The sequence below is a fragment of the Bombus pascuorum genome, chromosome 4 (genome assembly GCF_905332965.1).
Source record: "Bombus pascuorum chromosome 4, iyBomPasc1.1, whole genome shotgun sequence".
In the NCBI taxonomy this organism is placed as follows: Eukaryota; Metazoa; Arthropoda; class Insecta; order Hymenoptera; family Apidae; genus Bombus; species Bombus pascuorum.
In genome coordinates, this window is record NC_083491.1 from 3,826,699 (window position 1) to 3,847,588 (window position 20,890).

General features: G+C 36.4%; 1 protein-coding gene across 1 annotated transcript in view; it reads right to left on the reverse strand.

Moving 5' to 3' along the window:
* Positions 1-20,890, reverse strand: part of LOC132906102 (dynein axonemal heavy chain 10) — a 28,761-nt gene that overhangs the window by 3,970 nt on the left and 3,901 nt on the right. Inside the window, exons 12-50 of the mRNA XM_060957969.1 lie at positions 20,664-20,854; positions 19,803-20,398; positions 18,769-19,062; positions 18,321-18,476; positions 18,015-18,250; positions 17,797-17,946; positions 17,255-17,515; positions 16,898-17,085; positions 15,968-16,247; positions 15,296-15,540; positions 14,840-15,086; positions 14,291-14,563; positions 13,476-13,906; positions 12,687-12,850; positions 12,136-12,483; positions 11,492-11,883; positions 11,055-11,192; positions 10,787-10,977; positions 10,439-10,614; positions 9,855-10,108; positions 8,750-9,277; positions 8,249-8,407; positions 7,833-8,093; positions 7,450-7,704; positions 6,777-7,047; positions 6,270-6,547; positions 5,836-6,100; positions 5,540-5,754; positions 5,236-5,424; positions 4,987-5,178; positions 4,339-4,793; positions 3,994-4,189; positions 3,663-3,879; positions 3,164-3,476; positions 2,600-2,894; positions 1,884-2,344; positions 1,492-1,772; positions 1,275-1,429; positions 196-948 (exon numbers count right to left, since the gene is read on the reverse strand). Of these exons, the coding sequence (XP_060813952.1) occupies positions 196-948; positions 1,275-1,429; positions 1,492-1,772; positions 1,884-2,344; positions 2,600-2,894; positions 3,164-3,476; positions 3,663-3,879; positions 3,994-4,189; positions 4,339-4,793; positions 4,987-5,178; positions 5,236-5,424; positions 5,540-5,754; positions 5,836-6,100; positions 6,270-6,547; positions 6,777-7,047; positions 7,450-7,704; positions 7,833-8,093; positions 8,249-8,407; positions 8,750-9,277; positions 9,855-10,108; positions 10,439-10,614; positions 10,787-10,977; positions 11,055-11,192; positions 11,492-11,883; positions 12,136-12,483; positions 12,687-12,850; positions 13,476-13,906; positions 14,291-14,563; positions 14,840-15,086; positions 15,296-15,540; positions 15,968-16,247; positions 16,898-17,085; positions 17,255-17,515; positions 17,797-17,946; positions 18,015-18,250; positions 18,321-18,476; positions 18,769-19,062; positions 19,803-20,398; positions 20,664-20,854 (10,950 nt within the window). The remainder of the gene's footprint in view (positions 1-195; positions 949-1,274; positions 1,430-1,491; positions 1,773-1,883; positions 2,345-2,599; positions 2,895-3,163; positions 3,477-3,662; positions 3,880-3,993; positions 4,190-4,338; positions 4,794-4,986; positions 5,179-5,235; positions 5,425-5,539; positions 5,755-5,835; positions 6,101-6,269; positions 6,548-6,776; positions 7,048-7,449; positions 7,705-7,832; positions 8,094-8,248; positions 8,408-8,749; positions 9,278-9,854; positions 10,109-10,438; positions 10,615-10,786; positions 10,978-11,054; positions 11,193-11,491; positions 11,884-12,135; positions 12,484-12,686; positions 12,851-13,475; positions 13,907-14,290; positions 14,564-14,839; positions 15,087-15,295; positions 15,541-15,967; positions 16,248-16,897; positions 17,086-17,254; positions 17,516-17,796; positions 17,947-18,014; positions 18,251-18,320; positions 18,477-18,768; positions 19,063-19,802; positions 20,399-20,663; positions 20,855-20,890) is intronic.

Below are 20,890 nucleotides of genomic sequence, written 5' to 3' on the forward strand. Positions count from 1 at the left end.
TATTTAATACCTACATGTTCTTTAAAATGGCAACGCTGAGTTTATTGCGTCTGAAATCAATTGGTAATATTGAAATTTTCATATTTAGTAGCAACGCGGTATTAATTACTCTGAGAATTTTTACGATACTGTCGAATGACTCGATGAAAATTATAACAATAAACGTCCAAAGAAACGAGTTTGGTCGCCACTTACAGCTTGCCAGTCATCCGCGTGTGAAGCCAGTTCGTCCGCAATGTTTCCAAACTTGTATGGAAAATCGTTACTCAGTTTCAACAAATCTGCCCATCCAGCAGCCGGTAACCATTCCGTAGGATTAATTTTTGGCGATTTTTCCAAAGTGATACTTCCCTTAATGAAAAAGTCCAATTCCCGTTGACTGACGTTCCCTATACTTTGCTCCAATTTCGTGCAAATTTGAAACGAGAACAATAATTTATGCCTTTCGAAAATTCCCGTACAACCATAGTCGTACACGTTCTTCGTCAGCATTGGGATAATATTCTGCAGACGACGTTGTAACGTTGGATCCGGCAGCGCTTTCCTCAGCGAATAAATGAACACCTCCACGTAGCTGATCAGAGAATACTGATACATCGGATTTACCATGGCCATGTCAGCCAAAACGAAGAACAATAACGCTCCTCTGTTTGCCACTGATCGATATCCATCTCGGAGCTTGTTCACGTCAGAAGCTGTCACTTCAGCTAGATATAACTTTCTCATTACTTCTGCAGCGCTAGATTTCGTGCTTTCCAGAGTTTCTATCAGCTCGATATTATCTAACATATTGCCTTTATTCGTAGCAATTTCGAGAAGTAAACTGTCTTCTAACTGTTTCAGGAGGTTCTTGTTCTCGCTGGTCTCGATGATCAAGCCTTCTCGTTGTTCCTCGATGTCTGGTCTCTCTGTTCGAACGACCACTGATAGTAGTTGATCCTCCAGTCCCTAGAATTTGATAGTTTCATTTCTTTAATTCTTTTATTTGTATACGTACAATTCCTTAGTAGTCAGATATTCGTTTTCTAGCAGAGATTCTTTTAAATCGTGGTAACCATCGTTTCATCTCGTACTCTTTTCAGCAAAGGTTCTTTTTTTATCAGACATTCTACTAGTCGTTTGAAAAGAGATTTTTCTAAGCTATCCAAACTATCGTTTCGCTTTAATTTAAGAAGGATGGAAAGTACCATTCGTGGATAGAGCGGAGTATTTATTTAAATTTGCAATTATATTATAGGGATAATTGAAATGAAAGAAAAATGTTCAGAACGAACCCCTAGGGTCACCATGTAATTGATCACGGTGGTCTTGGCATATACAGCAGGATCGAATATGGGATTTGACATCTTCGTAGTGAGGTACATCCTGAATTTTGGATCATAATCCACTTCCTTATCACCGAGAAGCACGAACGTTCTACCTCCCACATCTGCAATAAAATTTTATCTCCCATATCCATTTATTTTTCAACATAAAATACACATGAAATACTTTGTATATTCTTCGATAGGACGTTATCTAAAACAGGATCAATTTCATCGACGTCCTGAAATAGAACTGGAAGACCGTATTTTATTGCAAGCTCCACTTGCTTCAAAAAGTCTGAATCAGTGAACGATAGGATCTTTAAATTCTTCTTCTGTTCTTTCTTCTTAATCCAGTTCAGAGCTTGTTGCTGAGGATCGATGCAAACAGGGAATCTCGATGCTCTCATAGTTAGAATTCCGTTTTGCACGGATAGTTCGTCAGGTGGTAGGCCCTCGGATGTCCATCTTAAATAAATCGTCTAATGAACTTTTTTATTATTTATAAAAATAAAAAAAACGGGAGAAAAGAGTAGAATAAAAAATAACAAAAAGGTAGAATAAAAGTATCTCGCTAACGTGCTAATTTCAACGTCACTGCTTAGCTCCGTCTGGATCTTGAACGTATCCGTGAATGGAATTCCTTTTTGCACTATACTGTTCCACCAGTCGTCGTATACCATCTGATTCCTATACTCGTAAGAAAATGGTCCACAATATGCGAGAAATCCAGCGGAAAGCAAACAATTGCCAGTAATTTTCTCTATTTGGCCATGCAGCGTCTCCAAATCTTTTTTCCATCGTTCATTTTCAGAAGACAATCCGCTAATTAATTTATCAGCAGCTATTAAACGCCTCTGAAGCAAGTCTGTCTCTTCTTGCAATTTTTGTCTTTCTTCCATAGCATTTTCATATTTTATATTCAAATCGGCAATAGCTCTCTCAAGCCTCCTTAATTCTCGTTCTTCTCTTTCCAAGGCCTTTCGTGCTCGTTCCGATTCAGCTTCTAATTCCTTAACGCGTTCTATCTTTGGTTTCACCTGAGGAAATACGACGGATTCAACGTTGAGATAAAATTTTCACCTTTATTTTATGTCGTTCCACTCAAATTTGGAACTTTAGATATTAACTCTGTTTCACTAAAGTTGCGAGTTTCAGACATTTATTTCGCTTGTTCATTCTAATTTACAGTTTTCCTTTTCTCAAAATTCCGTGTTTCAGCTGTGCTTTGTTAGAATTATGCGTTAGAGAAATTTATCTCGCTCCGACAACACGTTGAAATTTAAATATCGTACCTCTCTGAAAACGGCGCAGTAATCTAGCACAGCGAGTACGAATCTGTATAATCCGTACCCAGCCTTGCTGATGTGCTGCATTTGATCCAATTTGGTAGTTTTCTTTAAATGAGCTTTGACTGTTTGTTGTTGTTTCAACGTGATTTTATCGCAGTTCATCTCTTGCAATTGTCGTAGAAATGCTGGGTCGCTCATCATTCCTTTTGCACCTTTCCAAGAAATGTCCTTTATGCCTCGCAGCATCGCCACGCATTCCGAGACGATTTGCACAGGTTCCGGCGGAGTTGCAAACGATCTAAAAATATTTTTAATATTTTGTACACTTTTTACGCGTTTAATATTTTTCACATGTTTTTATATTTATTTCCATGTTCCAAGGAAATGAATTTCTGCTAGAAATTTTATTCGAGAGCTGTGTTTTCCCAAGGGAAATTAAAGTCAGTAACGACGTTTACTCAAGTTTCTCTAATGTTTTTGCAACAGTGCAAAACATTAAATTTCTGTTATATCTTTTTTATATATATTTTTTGTATATTTGCAAAACAGAAAGAAAAGTTAACAAACCTTATTTCAGTAATGTCTGCTTTCTCGAGTTCCCCAAGGGCCGCTCTGGCTGCATCTAAGGCAGGTTGCGCGTCAGCCAACGCCTGTTTAGCTTCCGTTTCCTCCTTGTCGATAATCTTCCTCTGTTGTTCTATCGCTTGTCTTTCCTGCTCGCTCAGCTGTTTCTTTTCCATCGCAATATTCGTACTTTCTCCTATAGAAGCCAATAGTCGCTCGCAGTTTCTCGTCTGATCAGCTACTTTTACCCTTTGCACGGCCAGAATTTGATTTAACTCGTTCAAAGTCACCGAGGCTTCCGCGATCTTCTGCAGACCTTTAAAATTTAAAAAAATACAATTTCACATTTTATTAAAATATTCCCTCGAAGATGCTTTACGATGTAATTACGATCAATTAATTTCTCCGACTATTTTGAGCGTCGATTTTTAATTTTTAAATTCAATGCTTCAGCGAACAGGTAATAAACGCTGTGCAAAAGTTGAAAACCTTCGCTACGAACCTCCGGAAAGTCGATCACATTGTGAATTTATGTAATCCCTTGTTTCTACCAACAGATGCAGATAACTGTTTATAAAATCTAAGTAGTGTTTGGGAGTCACGTAATTTCTTCTTCGTAGTATCGTTTGAAATTCCACCGTGTAGTCGCAGACAGTCTTATGAGTGAACACCATATGTTCTACTAGGGCATCTCTGTAAGTTTGTGATACGTTTGGGTGCTGAAAAAGATTGTACAATTCATAAGTTCTAGATATTACTGTGGATCTGTTTGCATTTATGAATAAAAGATCTTTCGAATTGAATCGTTCAAAATTGACCAAACAATTACATACGTCTCTAAGAGTGACGTTAGCCACGGAAACTAAAGCCTGTTCAGGCCAAGGGAACATCCAGTCTATGGTGGTACTGTTCACCAGACCAGGATAACTTCGACATCTTGTCCTTAATAAATCTCCCGATGGACTCATCGACAACGCTATCCGTAAATTTTGAAGGCTGGTTTTCACGAAATATGACCATACACTTTCTCTGAAGCATAGCAAGAATACCTCTGTTATTTGTCTTTTCACGATCGAGGAGTCAAAGTAATTAATACGAAACTATTTCATTCTTTTCGTATTAATCTCTGTTCCATAAATTTTCTTCAACGAATTCTACTGGAAAAACTTAAAGCAAACCTAGTGATACCGAAGCCAGCATCTACAGCCTGATTTCTGCAAGAATTGACGATTTCGTCCTTATCTTCGTCGGTGAACAACGCTGGTACGACACCAGTCATCAACATGTTGTTTACCAACTCCAGAAAACTTTCGTCGATGACATGAGCAGACGTAAATAAGAACACGATTCTCTGATTGTCTACGCCAACCTTGTTGTACAGTGTTTTCATATCATCGCGAAAAGAAGCTTCGTTGTAGCCTCGAGATAGATTAATTTCGAAAATTTGGAAGTTGGCTGCGTAAGCTGCTAATTTGATCACAGATTTCTTGCCACTTCCACCGATGCCAATCACCAAAACGTGCCCTCTGTGCATTCTGAGTGCACGGTGAACTCTAGTCAAGTGCTGCAGCGCATCGTTAAAGAGGACCATTTGCAAAGTGGTCACGCTTCTCTCGTTATAATCCTCGTAGATCTGAAAAGTCAATTTTGTGGAAAATAGTTTAATGCAAGGAGGAGTGGAAATAATAGTACGATCGAAAAACGAGGTGATTTTCTGCGAAAACGTAAGGAAAAAATTCGGTATAAAGCTTTTTTTTGCATTTGATTTCGCCCAAATAACAGTAAGTGGTCGAAATTTTTGTTTTCTACCAAGGAATGTTAGTTACCTCTAGGAACAAACTGTAGACAGCCTCGTAATCCAACAAATCTTCGTAGAATCGTGGTTCCCCCTCGTTAATGGCGTTTCTAAAATCACCAAACAGCAGAGGATCCCTCATTACATATTTGATAACGTCAGGCTCTTCCTCCCAATGTTCTTCGATCTTCTCTTTCACGTATGTAGCTACGATACTCTCGTCCTACGATCGAATTCTAATTTACATACAAAGATTTCCTTTCTTTCCTCTATTACTTACGTCTTCGTTTATCAAACGATCGCATATAATTCTAGCGAACTCGTTTCTCCAAAGTCTAACGATCTGTTTCACTTTTGGAAGATAATCAGGATGGCTTTGAAGAAGTCCAGCCGTAATTCTCGACAAATCTCGCATATTAAAAATGTAATGGAATTTATTCGGCGTGGGTAATAATTCCGCAGTAACTCTCTGAAAAAATAGGAAAGTGAGAAATTATGTCTGGTTAAATTTTAAGAATCGAGAAAGGAGCAAAGTGCTAGGAGATCGATCAGTGTAAGTCAGTCTTTCGTTAAAGGAGAAATACCTGATAGAGGTCCAGAGTAATTTGCACCAGGGTTTCTGCAATTGCTTGCACTTCCTCTGAAAATGTTTGCAAGTGTCCGCTCAGTATGCTTGTGTAAATGTAACAAAGCGTCTCATTTGCCGGAAATATAACGTTATAGACGGAGAACATGGAGATGAATCTTGGATCCACTTCGTTCCTTCCTCCACCAGGCTTTCCCATTGCCGCTAAATAACCTTGTAAAATAATAAACCCTTCATAATCCGAATTTTAAATCGATATCATGTTGAAAGAGAAAACTCGATAAATCAACTTACACATATCTTTCATGTACATTAATGAAAGGTCCTTTCCACGATCGTAGAATCCACCCTTTTCGAACAAAAATTTGAGAAGCGCGATAGGTTGCTGGGTACCATAAGTGTCCACCAGTGGCATATTCATGTCGTCGATGAAGAGTAACAACTTTTTACCAGGAGGTGGTCCATATGTTTCCCTCGTTCTCTTTTCCACAACAGCCTCTATATTTTTTTGCACGTCCATCGAAGTTGTCCTCGATGAGAAATTGATGAGAAGTTGATTCTAATGGAAATAGCATCAGAGATCGGGGAAGTGAAACGACAAGGCTATATACGTATACTTGATATTGGATTTTTTACGATAAATTTCTTCTTTTCTCCATATTGTTTCTTTCGCGTTACATTGACTAATTTTTTTCGATTTTAAATCCTACGTATATCCTAAAACTTACGTATTTCTCGATGCTCAGATTTCGAAGAAATTCTTGAATTATAGCGGTTTTCGAAGTACCAGTTTCGCCAACTAAAAGAGCTGGCCGATCTCGTTCGTTCATCATGTTAACGAACCACGTAGTTCTTAGAGTGTCTATGGTAGGAACCAAAATATCGGAGAAATTTTTCTGTCTGTCATGGACATAATTAGGGACCAGAGCTTTCCATGGGATCCATATATTCTTTTCCAAATCCAAGAAATAATCGTACAACAATTTCTCCGTCACGGGTATGTATCCTGGTGACAATTCGAGAATTTATTCATTTTGTATTTATTTATTTTAGTTAAACGAAAAAAAAAATGATAAATTGCGATGGCATCGAGTTCAACGTGTCTTAGATCGTCCAATGAGTTCTCTGCTCGTTTTTCATAGTTTCAAACAAATTGCCAGGAATTTGAACACAAATTGACTGGCTGACGATGGATATGTATAGAAATAAAAATATCCTTAGTTTCCGAAACTCACGCACAGTAGCTCGTTTTTCAGCGGTATCTTGGACAAGCATGAATCCAGAAGTTCTCTTTATGTAATCGTCAAAGTCAGGCCTATTTTCAGTCACCAGGGAGGCTCCTAAGGACCAGTAGCAAGCTTGAATGTACATCGCCTCGAGAATTTCCCCTCTGGAGAATAACGCTTCTGCCCTTATTTCTTCCTCTTCCTCGGTCTTGGTAGTAGGAGTTGATCGAGTATCCATAATAGCGAGGAGACCGTCGAATACGTAACAAAGTTGTATTACCTGAACCAAAGACGCTCGCTAGTAATTCTATACTTGATTTTTGACATAATTTGAAGCAATTAGGCGAAGAAATTATAGATTGTCAATGTGAACCAGATAGGAAACTTTTGGATAAAGAATTAGGGAATTGTAGCAAATTTTAAGTTAAATTTTTTGAAATTATTCGGAACGATTCTTTGGTTCTATTTTCGAATACTACATATTCTTAAATCTTACGATCCAAATTTTCCTTTTTTTCCATATTAATCGTAACACTCGATCAAAGTTCATTAATACTCGATCTTGAATCGTACAAATTCTTTCCCTGATAAGTTACAAGTGGCTAGATCGCAGTTTCTTTTTCGACATTCTGCATTCACATAAAAGGACGAATTAATTAGCGTATAAAAGTTTAATTGCTACCATGTTCAGTCCGGTTTGTGGTATGATCATCTTAAGCGGTGTAACTTGTTGTAACCCGAGCATTCCTTCTATAATGAGAGCTATCCCGCCGTGCACGTATTTCTCGCACATTCCGCTCAGTATCTCCTGGTCCGATTCGCTCTTGCTCCGTATCCATTTGTCCATGTAAGGCTGATAACCCAAGTTTTTTGGGTCTACGTACACCATGCCGGCTCTGGATACAGTCGCTGGCGAGGCGTACTGCAGGTCGCCTACCTTTTATAAAAAAAATTCAGTGAAAATCGTTATTCAGTCAACCAACGAGTTCTCTCTTTCTGTATCCTATTTAATTCAAATCGTGCACGTAAAAGTAATACACGATCGACCGATTTAGTTACAATCACCTCGAACAGTAGACTACAATGATTCTGCATCTTGATTCTTTCTTGATTGGCCAGGGTCAATAATTTGTTATCGTCCATCACGGAATTCATATTCTCGATCCATTGTGGATCTACGTCACCGTCGAACAAAATATATTTTTTCTCATCCTTGTTCGAGTTCAATGGTCTGTTCACTTCCCGAAAAATACAACTCAGGAGACCGTCTGTCCAATCGCGTGTCGCTGGATCCAACACACCATAAAGTTCGTTCACGGTGCACGCCTGAGAACAATTTTATTTATTACGTAGAAAATAAAAGGTTAAGTGTGTCGATCTTGATCTTGAATATATCACGGATTTGTATAAATGGTATATTTCTATTACGCGTTCGTGTTATGATTGTGAGCATCGAGGAGTTAATTATAACGACGCAGTACCTTTGGATTTAAAATGTAGAGTTTGGTAGGTTTGTCGAGACGAGTTTGAGCTTTGCAAAGAGTTTCGATCACGACGGTCTTCCCCCCTCCTGTCGGTCCAACCACCATTGTCGAGTGTCTAGTCATCATTACTTCGTATAGTTGCACCACTTTGTCAATCTGTGTAGTTGGGACACTTTCATGAATTTTGTTATTCGCTATATTAATTTGCAATTGGAATATTTACGATACTGATGGAATAATACGCTCCATGATAATTTTTAGGAAGACGATTGTAAGTGTCCAATGATTTATATCTATATATCGAGAACTTTTTATTTTTTTTATTTTCAAACCATAACGTATCTTTGCATATAGCAGATCGTCTTCTTTGTTCGATTATGTAAAATACTCTTTTAGCCATCGAACGATATGAAAATCATAAATCGATAAATACAAATTTATTACTTTTCTTACTCGTGTGCTTTTTAAATGAAATTGTTTTAAAGCAAAAAATACTACCTGCTCAGACAAGATAATATATCGTTGCTCCTCCAGTACTTGATTAACAGCGTTGTTAAAATCAGGATAATGAACCCTCGGACAGTCAAGGTCTGGGAAGAGGTCGGCGATTAATCCCAGAAACAATGGGACGTCGTCAAAAATAAATTTCGGCAAATTCATGTCTCGAAGCGCCCTCATGAGTACCACGTCTTCAGCCAGGTCACCGGAAGTCCTCTTCAGGTGGCCGGCCATATTGAGCACGGATTTGAGTGCTCTCAGACCGAAGTCGTAGTGGTTCTGCTTGCTCAGTTGTTCGCGTGCCAATTTGTACAGAACAGTCATCTTCTTGGCTAGAACTTTGGCGGTCAAGAAGCCGGAGCTGAACAGCTTTATCTGGCAAATCAGCTCGTTATCCGGAACTATGCACACCACTGGCCTGAACAGCGCTTTCACCGATTCCGGAAGTTCCGTTCGACCCGCGTACCCTGGATTCATTGTGATGAATATGCCCACTTTCGAGTCGAGCACTATGTCTTGCCCCTCGAACTGCGGTTGCACAGAGTGGTTAAATTTAATTAGACGTAAATTTGGTTTATTGGTACTGGTGACGAGAGATGACAACGAAAGGATAGTGATAAATATCGAAATACAGAGTGATGAAATTTTTAGACTGTGACTAATCGAGTTTGGTGTACGCGCTAATCTACATACCGTGGTAATTATTGCGGTAAATAGAGGCATATCGGTTCAATAAATTTAATTCGATTTATCTCTCGTGTCGTGGGACACGCGCCACGAGTAAAAGATACCGGACAAACTTAATATTTGTTATCAATTTTTTATAGAAATATTCAAGACAAATTATTGTTTGAATGTACTTGTCACACGTATCGTTGGATTTATCTCGAAATGTGACATAAAATAGCGGCAGTAAAAACATGCGATTCAATTAAAAAAATTAAATTGATATTGATACGTTAGAGAGAATAAGATGATTTATTGTACATGATTTATACGTAAAAAGATAGATACATGATGGAAACAGCGAGCTTTTTAAAATACTTAAAATACTTGATAAGAAGTTTCGGAGAAGTTGCACTATCGTTCTTTTATATTTTCTTACCATAAATCTTGATGCTTTTGCCATCAAAGCGGAGCGTATAGTTTGAAGCTGAGTAGAGATAACCGATAAGACAGAAATATCGATGCGATTAAATTCGTCAAAGCAACCCCATACTCCGCACTGTGCCAGGCCACTCAGTGTGTTTCCTATCGCCACATAATCCATCCCTTCACCGCAATTTGTGACGATGCACAGTAATCCTAACGCCTTCGCCAAGTCTTTCGTGGTCTCCGTTTTTCCCGTTCCAGCAGGACCTGAGGAAATAAAAAAACATTTACACTCTTGGTATATTTTAAAGTAAATACCAATATGTACTTGATTCTCCATTCTTACTAGAAAAAGTTAAATGTTAGTAATAATAATAATTATATCTATGAAATAAAAATTTGGGAAGTTAGATCAAGATTGTTAACGACCGCTAAGAAATAATTTCGTAAGTAGATATTTTTAGAAGTCACTGTGTCTTCTAGAATATATCTGAAAGAATTTTTCAGTCTTCCACTTCGAGTTCTGTTTTCTGAATTATTAGCGACTAATTAATTAATTTTCAACTATATTTTCCAATCTTAACGTTATCGCTATACCTGCAGGAGCTCCACCCAGGTGCATCGAGAGAGCTTGTGTGATGGTCAAGTATATCCTGTCTGTCAAAGGTGTAACAACGAGTCTTCCATTGAGTCCCATGTACTCGTAGCCGTATTCGAATGTTCCTGTGCACTGGTACATCCAAACATTATCCAGATCGTGAATCCAGTAAAACCTTTGCAAGAAATTTATACTTACGTATGAAATGTATCGTATATCTTTTCTGATACGCGATAAAAATTTGTACAGATATTAAGCGTCGTAATTAGTACTTAATAGGAATAGAGAAAATAGAAAAGATAACGAATAAAAATAAATAAGAAAAATAGGAACGAATAAGGAGGAACCTTAATTGACTTTCCCACTCGAATTCCGAAGGATCCATGATACTGTCTCTGACGAAACCTTCCACGATATCTCTCATATGAACATCGAGAGTTAGTACCATGTCAAATTTTTTTCTGTCATTGTTCGTCAACGTGTCACCACCCATCAGTGTTACCACTTCGTTTAGTTGATTGTTCAGTTGCTTCAAATACTGTAAACGAGACGATCGATGTATCCGAGTCCTTCATATACGGGAATCTTATTAATTTAATTCAAAGAGAAGCGTACATCTTTCATTGCACGCATCTGCCCTTGGGACATTTTCTCGAACACGTTCTCCACCTCCGCTGTCCACCATATTTGATCAGCCGCCAGGATCATCATTCCTTGGAAGTCTAACATCCATTGTGTCCTAGGTCTTCTGACCTGGAGGATTCCATTTGATTTTCTTAAATCGACGATACAAATGGTAATTGTATAGAATATGATACATCTCGTGGATTTGAATAATTTTGTAATATTGATAGCACTAAATAATACGGAATTTAATGTACTTGGGTGTGATTAATTAGTACGTGAATATCATAATAAATACAAGGGTGTATAAATACTTTAAGTAGCTACTGTATAGCTGTAGCTTAGTTTTCATTTCAGAGAAGTAGCAAGCTTGGTACAAGTATAAAAATTCCTAATTTCCTGCAGTAAATCCGCTGAAGTAGACTCACCTTCCCATAATCGTAGATAGCCTTTTTCGTCAAGAATCGGTTCGATCTTTTCATCTCTTCCAATGCAAGTACCATCCATTCTTCGATTTTCCCTTCGGCTAGAACCACGTTTCTGAAGTCCATTACCTCTTTCTCGCAAGAGATTAAGCCAGTGGCTATCACGCGTTCGGTATTGTTTACTTCGAAACGGAATTTGTCCAAATTATCGAACATCTTGCCCACGTGTTCTTGAATGGCGATGGATTCGCCGCTCCCAAGGATACTCAGCAGATCGTCGTCACTGAGGAAAGTGAATCGCGGGAAAACTGCTCGTTTGCTGTTCAAGTAATTTGTCAGCGACTTCTGACATTTGTCCAGTGCAAGAATCATCGATTCGAACTCTTCCTGTCTACCTGGATCACGGATATAATTTATGTAAACTAATTTTTTTAAAGCGTTGTTATTATTTTGATAATGTGATTGTAATCGATCGAAATCGATCAAAGCATTGAAATTATGTATTTTAATTTTTGGAGAATTTTAATTCGTTTACATAATTTATGTATGCAGAATTTTCTATCAAACCAAATAATCTAATAATAATTAATCCAAGCAGTTTGCTTCGAAATTATAAAACAATATAAATCAATTTCCCCTAATTTTACCTTTAATCGTGCAACATTGGAGAACGTTCAGCCTCTTCGACGTGTCTGTCATAATTTTCTTAAAAGATTTGTCAATTTCGTCGAATTTCTTCGCTTCGTCTGGCAATTGGAGTCTTATGTCACCGCCTACGAAAATGCCCTCGAGGTATAGCCATTTTTTCTGCAGTTGCACCCATAATTCGATAACTTCGGAAATCGTGTGCATCGTGACTTCCCAGTGTTGCACAGTACTGAGAAAAGGGCCGATGAATTGAGAGGCTGCCATGCCATTCACGTTCATCATATTGTCTTCTAGAATCTGATTTAATTCGTCTATCGGTCCCAAAATGAATCCTCGATCCTCGGTACCTAAAAATCGTGCATTTCGTATCATTTCATTCAAATTTAGTGCTCATTTATTTATTTTAATTTAATTCTTATCCTCGAAGTTTCGTACAAAGCACGATTTTTTGTCGATCTCTTTTTCAATTTTCTTTTTTAATTTTCTTACTTTATTTACTTTTCTAATATCACTCGCTATAATATTGAAAGCAAAGATTTACAAAGCATACCTTTGTAATGTTTCAGTATAGTAAATTCCATGGTTTTCCAAATTTCGGCCAAATCTTTTAAACCTCTTTCTATGGCGAGCTCTTTCACGGCATTCGTCACGATTTCTTTGGCTATTTCTTGATATTTTCCTAATTCCATAGCGAACATGTTCTTCAGAGTGAATCTTAAACGTAAATACGCAAGTTAAAATTTTAAATTATGAGCCAACAATGACCAAAAATTCCCTTCGATCGGAACATCATTGGGGATGAACTCACCCTTTCAGTATCTCTATTTCTTTTTCCCCCATGTTTTAAAAGATTCACGTATATTTTACCAAAAACACTAGATCTTGTGTTACTATGAACAGTTAGAAAAACAAAAATTCTGTAAAAAAACGAATTAAGCGTCGCTTTAAGCTTCTTTACAACACAAATTTCAGAATAATATTTCTGATCCTACAGGTGTAATATATAACACGGTACTCAAGATATAATTATGGTTGATCATATAAAATGATCTTAATATTAAACTATTTCCTAAATCTAATTATGAAACCTTTCTGATATCTCTTTCTAAAAAATGTACAAAAGAGCCAAAATTTGTCTGATTTCCTATTTTATCTATCTGATCCAAAATTTCCTCCTATTTTCAAATTCCTCTAAAAACACTTAATAACTTAAAACACACATACACACACACACACACACACACGCACGAATCCACTTTGAAAGTATAATAAATATTTCGCACAAATTTGACACTTGTCCATCCACAATTTTGTCATTTATTTTTCATCACTATCGCACCTGTCTGGGTCCATATCGAAATGTCGTCCAGTTTTCTCCATTAATTGTTTCCAGTGTCTCTCTCTCATCGCCTCGTTCTTTAATTCGATGAACAGTGGCACAGAATTCTTGAAACTCTTCATATTCGCATCTAAGGCCTGTCCAACGCTGAGATTCTTCACGAATTTCGAAAGTTTGCGAAATTCCCTGATAAAATGGTCCATTCCATCCATCAGCTGTTGAGGATTCAGGTTCACCCAAAGCGTCTGCGCCCACACGTCCCTCATACTTTTCTGTTCCTGGTACAATTCGAATAATAATTCCATGCCCTCGTAGTCCTTTTTGATTTTTAAGAAAACCGAATAGTCAGTCGCTGGCAGATCGAACAATATTTCCGAGTTGATCAGGTTAAGACGTCGTTCTTCGTATTTTGCGATCAGTTTTCCGTATTCCTGGGCAATTCGGGAATAGAAATTTAAAAATAGAAGAGTGCAGATCGATGAAAATTGGACGTGCAAAGAATTTGATTCAACGGTCTATGTTAAATATATTATTTTCATCTTGCAAGTAATAATTAGTTTTAAGACCAAATAAAATAATTTTCAAATAATTTTCTATTGGTTATCTCTTTCAAATAAAATAATACACGATTTAGATTTTATACATATTTGAGTTATAAATGACACGATCGGACTGTTTTACAGTGTAAAGAAAAGAAAAATATTAGAATATCGAATCGATTTAGTAGTACTACGAAATTTAGTTTCTTTTCTGTTTTTAATTTATACGAAACAGAAGATGTCGATAAAAACAAAAAGGAAAAATATGAAACTCACGTCCATCTTGAGCAGTCCAAGTTCGAGATCTTCACCGACACTGCCAGGGCCATTGGCCTCGAAGTCTGCTGCGAACTCTTCGAGTTCTTTCACGAACGCATTAATCTGCTCTTGCGTCATGTCAGAAAATCTATCAGAAGTACTTGCTAAAGTGGAAGCTCTGTATAAAGCGCCCAAATATAGAGACTCCCAGTCACGTTGCAGAGTGTAAGCCAATTGTTCGTCTTCCTCGGGGAAAGATATCCCGTGGCTGCGCAAAGTTTGAAAAGTTTCCTGAAAATTTCACATATTAAAATCATAAAATACAACACAGTCGGTTTCGTTCTTACATGATTTTGACTTAGTATGATTTTTATAAAATCACCAGTCAGATAGTATACGATCACACTCGAGAACATTCTCTTATTTCTTCAGATATCTTTGTTTTTACATTTTTCAGAAATCTAATTAGCAAACCAGAATATGCAAAAGCAGAACCAAATTGCATATTGAAATTTTACTGCTTCTTCTTATTTTTAAATTTTGTAGTGGCAATTTTATAAAACAAACCTGGTAGGTCGTATAGCGAACTTCCGCTTGAATCGCTGTCTTTTTTATGTCGGAGATTGCTTGCATGACAGAGGTGAAACGATCTAATCCGGTGATTACAAGCTCGACTTCGCTTCGGTAATTTTCGATTATCAGATGTAAGCTGTTCATATCGTGAAGCGTTTGGTGCAGCAGAAAATGACCCAGAACGTGCTTCCATTCGTTAGCGTGTTGTTTGATACCAGAAAGCAGGAAATCAAGATTGATGCTAATTAACAGAAATTATTGTCAAGTACGTTAATGCTTCTAATTAGATTGCTCGTGTTTACGCATTTTTAGGAAATTTATATATATATACATATAGAGAATACAGTTACATAATATGCGAAAGTAAATCTTTCCTAACGTACCAAGTTGGTATGAGAATTTATCCTTTGATTTTTTAAGAATTAGAGTGATCTATGAGACAGATATTACCGTACGCAATAAAGATCGTAATAAAGATCCATTTCAGTCAATTCCTGGAGAATATTGTCGTAGAAAGAGAATTTATCGTCATATTGGTGGAGTGTAGGTTCGGTTGCTGCGAACTTTTCAGCAGCTAAGTTCTTGTCGAAAGACCATAGATTACTATACTTCTTCCACCTGTGCAAATAGTGCCAAGCTTCCAACGCTATTTTATGCGCCGACCTTTGAACCATTAGTATATTATCATTCACTACCTACGCAGACGTATTCACAAGATTATACACTCGACATAAACAACAAAAATGTTAGTTCCTACGTTGGCAAATTTTAATCCATAAAATAGATAATCACAAATGTATAATCATAATTATAAAGTTACGAAGTCAGAGAATCAACAAACATCGGCTTATCCGCCGCTTTGCCTCGTATTCTTCAATTACTTCAAGAATATAAACAATCATAATCATAGAGAATATAATCATCGGAGGAGACTGAATCAAATGAAAATTATCGAATTGTTCGTGATTTGAAAATGACATCGTGTAGAGGATATTATTTTCTTAAATATTTGCATTTATATTTTTTGCTCTCTGTACTGATTTTACTTTGTCGGATTTTTATCTGCTCTGACCTCTTTCGATTCTATTAAATTTCATTGATTACATTTTACGAATAATTTACTTTAATACTCATGACGTCCTCAAAGAATGTCACTGTAGCGAAGTTTTCGTACTCGTTCTTCGTTTGCGGTTTGCACTCTAAACAGGTCCCGTTCATCCATCTAGGAAATAATTTCAGCTTCTCCAATAAATTCTTCACGTTCTGTAGTATTGTAGCATAAATTTCGCCAGGAGATGGTCTTAGAACCGCTTCTGAAGCTATTAAAATAGCGTCCACTTGAAACATCGGCTTACATTCCAATAGACTTCTGTTGAAACTCTCTATGTTCTTCAGTATACATCTGTACAATTTATAATATTGTTATGGGATCGTTTCTCATGATTCATTACACTTTAGACGATATTCTATACGATTGTATACTCTTAACTTAGTACTTGATTTAACAATTCTTAAGATAATTTTTATTCATTGATAGGAAATTAATTTTCTATTGCGAGTTCCACATCGTGATTATCCCAAAAGTTTCCTTCGTTTCACAAGTGAAATAATAGATGCACAACATTTTTTATTTTATATTATTTTATGGATTTATTTACGATCCATTTTATATGTAATAGAATAAATATAATAAATATAAAAATAAAATAAAATAATAATAGAATAAAGTGGGTCAAACGTAATTCAATAAAATAGCATAAAACAAAAAATGTTGTGCATCTACTATTTCCTTATAAAACGAAAGAAACTTTTGAGACAACCTAATACATGTAACTAAGATTGAGAAAATTTTATTCGAAGCAAAGCTAAAAAGTAACAATCTGAAACAACGAATTACTCCGCTACTTAATTATTTTTATCGTAGAAATAACATAGGGAACGTAACTTTGTTTTGTGTTAAGATGAAACAAGTCATCTTTAAATAATTTTCTGTTTTCGTTCTATATTCGTTCTTTCAAGTAAAAACCGATTTAATCGTTTACAAAGGCTTACGTGATAAAAGAGCAAAATATTTTCTTTTCGTATTTCTCGTAAAGCAGCTGCATAGATGGGCTTTTTCCAGTGTACGTTTCCAATACCAGACTTTCCAATTTTATCAGTATCGGACTCGTTGACTGATATATCGTGGACATCGCGGCAATTAATTCGATTCTTCGATTTTCTATCTCTTGGAAATAAACCTTCGAAAAATAGGAAAAAGAGAAACGTTTTCAATATTTCGCTTTTCTACTTACTTTGTTTGTAACCTGAATGCCAAAGTGCTTCGTGTCGAGGGGAATATCGGATGCGATGAATAAAATTCTAAGGGGACGATTTGAAAAATAAATGAAAGGAAATATAAGAAAATACCTTGCAAGGCAACAATTCTTCGCTTTCGTAGATTCTCAAGGGAAGAGAAAAGAGATTGTAACTCTGAAGATCGTTATTTATTCTGTTATCAAGATCGCTCTTCATGTGGTTCACCTGATCCACGATCGAGTTTAGATTTTTCAATAATTTTTCACAATCATGAGCGTAGTCAGAGATATTTAAAGAGTTCCAATTAAAACGCATTACTCCAGGCTGAATATGTTTCTCAACATCTAATAACGTGTTTCTCAATAATTGTATCTACGATGATAAATAATTCGTTCGTGAATTCTTGCAAGCTATTTCTGCCTTTCTTAGTTAAAAAATCCTATCTATCGCTTCGAAATCGAAGAAAACCAGAATTTTATCATTTTCTTTGTGTCATCTTTGTTCTTCTTTATTCAATTTAAAATATTTAATCCATATATTTCAGTATTTCAAAATATCCTTAAATACGAAAGAATTCTAAGTAGGATATTTTAACTAAGTGGGACAGAGTCATTGAATTTAGCGAATATGAATATTTCTGTATTATTTTGTACATCAGCTTTGTCCATTTCGTCGATCATCCTGTTGTACTGGTTGGTCACTTTTACCATCAGTTCGAGGTCGTTTCTTAGTCGATTTTTCTGGATACTAGCATCTTTCACTATGGGGATTAATTCGAAACCTAATTGCTCCATCAACTCAGCCTGCAATCGAAAATATAAAATATCAAACATCAATTAAAAGGAAGCGAAGGGAAATTTTCTCAGTGCACCTCATGAATAATTTCGAAGAACTCCCAATCGAAATTCACTTGAAAACGAAGCTGACACTCGACGAGAATCGATCCACTCATAAATTCCATCCAAGTAATCTTCTGCGCTTGGGCAGCCTGCTTTTCCGAAAAAGTCGGCCACGATTTTTGATCTTTCTGGGATTGAAGCGATGCTTTCACCTCGGCTTTCGTGTCTGACTTAACCTGTCCTTTGGTTCCCACAGAACTAGCTGTCTCTGTTAGAATGATTCGTAGACCGTTAGAAAATCTTCGACAGATGGCCTAATATTAAAAAGATTCTGTCACCGATGCTTGGTTTCGACATCACACGTTCGGCCTTTTGAAGAGATCCCTGAGGAGTAGATCCAGGTGATCCAAAATCTCTGCTCTTTTGTCCTTTTGACAAGTGAATTGTCTGCAGATTCTTCGTGCTTTTTTCGATATGTGGGAATGTTAATACACCTGTAACAATTTGTTCCTTTCTTTAAACAGATTTGAAGATACAGAATAATAAAATGTTTCGTAGTAAAATTAGCAATTGTTAGAACAAGGTTTAACTCCTGACTCATTTGCATATTAACTTTTTCGCACTAAATGTTTCTACGCGTAATCATTCTTCTTCAATGAAAATTCTATCATCTGTATTTCTCGTTTAGGGTTTCGTTATTTCTCTTCGTTATTACGAATTAATTATTTCAGCTACTCTAGCGATTTTAGTGGCGAATCGAAGATTGGTTTATGTGAAATTGTTAACCTTGTTCCGGTTCAGAACGTTCCATCTTCAGGATACTCCTCTTCATGGTGTCCAACACAACGTACTGGGCCTTATCTGCCCACGATTGGTATTTTGATTCCTCGTACACTTTCATTTGTTTGGCCACCTCGTAATATTGACTGAAAGCTAGAATCTTCAGCTTGCTGTGTTTCAACTCTGCAATGTTTTGGATGATCAAGACTGGTCTTCTTAGACGGTGAAATAACTGTCTCACCCAGTATATAGCGCCAGCCATTGGGGGATGGTACGTTAATAATGGAGGATTTTGTTTCCCTAAACATGATACGATACGATGATTGTTAAAAAGTCGAATATTTCGTACAAAGTAAAGAATTTTCATCCGAATAATTTAGCAATAATTTATAAATAATTTGCCAATGATTCAATCTCCGTATCTTCCTTGTAGCTGTTAATTTGGGACGATTAACCCTTTGACAATGTAACTTTGTTACAAAATGACAAAGAATTCAGTCTAAAGGATTTAGAAATAGTATTATCACTTTGTATCCAAGAAAAACTTTCCTGCGTTTCTCTTATCAGATACGAAAAATACAACTGCAACTCTTGATAGCAAATAAATTTTAGTTTGCATTAGATAGGATGATATTAGGTTGTTCGAAAAGTGTCTTTCTTTTACAGACACGTCTTTTACAACAACGCATCTTTTTACAAACATGAATCCTAATCTGTCAAACGTTGTGATTTTTATCTTGATGAAACAAAATGGATCATACGAAATTCGATAAAATAATATAAAACGAGAAGCGTTGTGTATCCATTATTTCCTTATAAGACGAAAGAAACTTTTCAGACGACCTAATATTTAAAATATCACAGTTATAATATCTAACATGTTTAGTATATAGCTCTTAAGTATAAAGAAAATCCACAAAGTACATAATAGCATTTCTATTATCCAGATTACGTTAACTATAAAATTTGATAGAAGACTTACAAACTAATTTTCTAGTAATATACTTCAAGATTTGCTAAAACCAAAATAAATATCTTGCCTCTATTGAATATGCCCTCAACGATATTGACTTCTTTGCTGAATTGTTGCATGATAACGTCAAACTTTCTCAACAGTTGCTGATGAATTGTGTCTCTAGTCTTGGTATCCTTGAACCTGAGCAACATACGAAGCGCATCTTCCGCGCTTCTCAATACCAGGAAGCACTCGTCGATAAAGAACTTAGCTTCGTTCTCCAGGAAATGTACCTCTTCGTAAAACAAAGACATAGTGGCTTCCCAATTTTCTTTGTTATATTCGTCGAAAATATTGAAGTCCGCGTCCAATATTAGGACGATCAATCTATCAACACGTTTTATTATAGTGTCGATTTGAGCTGGATCACTGATGATCGATTTTAAATCAGGTCCAAAGATATTGTGAAAGTCTCGAAGAACGTTCGCAACCTGGTTCAAACCATCGCAGACGGAGGCAATGTATTCAGTTCCTTTAAACAATCGATTTTGATCGAATTCCCAGCGCATTCCTCTGCCAGAGATCTCGATATCTTCTCGATTCTTCAAGTAAGCTTCTTTCCAACTCTTCAGCATCGCGCGAGCGTCTTCCGTCTGTTGTAGAATCTCTTTCTGAGGTTTTCTATGTTAAGAGTGCAATTTCAATATTGTGTCTATGTTATGGAACAAAATTAATTAAATCAAAGTAGACGCGTCGACGAGACATTTTTATCTACTGGGCAAAAGAAAAAAGAAAAGAAAATTTGTAAACAAGTATTTCTATATATATATAGAAAATAGAATATAGCAATAAGAATTAAACGTATAAATAATCCACAGAGTATTGTTCGCCAAAATATGGTAAAATGTTGGAAATAATTTGGAAAGTTCGTTGAAGTGGAACTTACTTGAATAGATCTTTGATGGATAGATTCTTTATGACAGTCTGACAGAGTTGCCATGAAATTCTTTCCATCAGACCAACCATTTTCTCTTCGGAGGAGTAATAACTCGAGAGAATCCAAATCATTCTTATTCCCTCCATTAGCTGAGGAATGGCTTGACTGATTGTTTTGAAGCAACCCGACTCTGTCATCAACTACGATACATCTTAGTTATTATATTAGTTATCGAA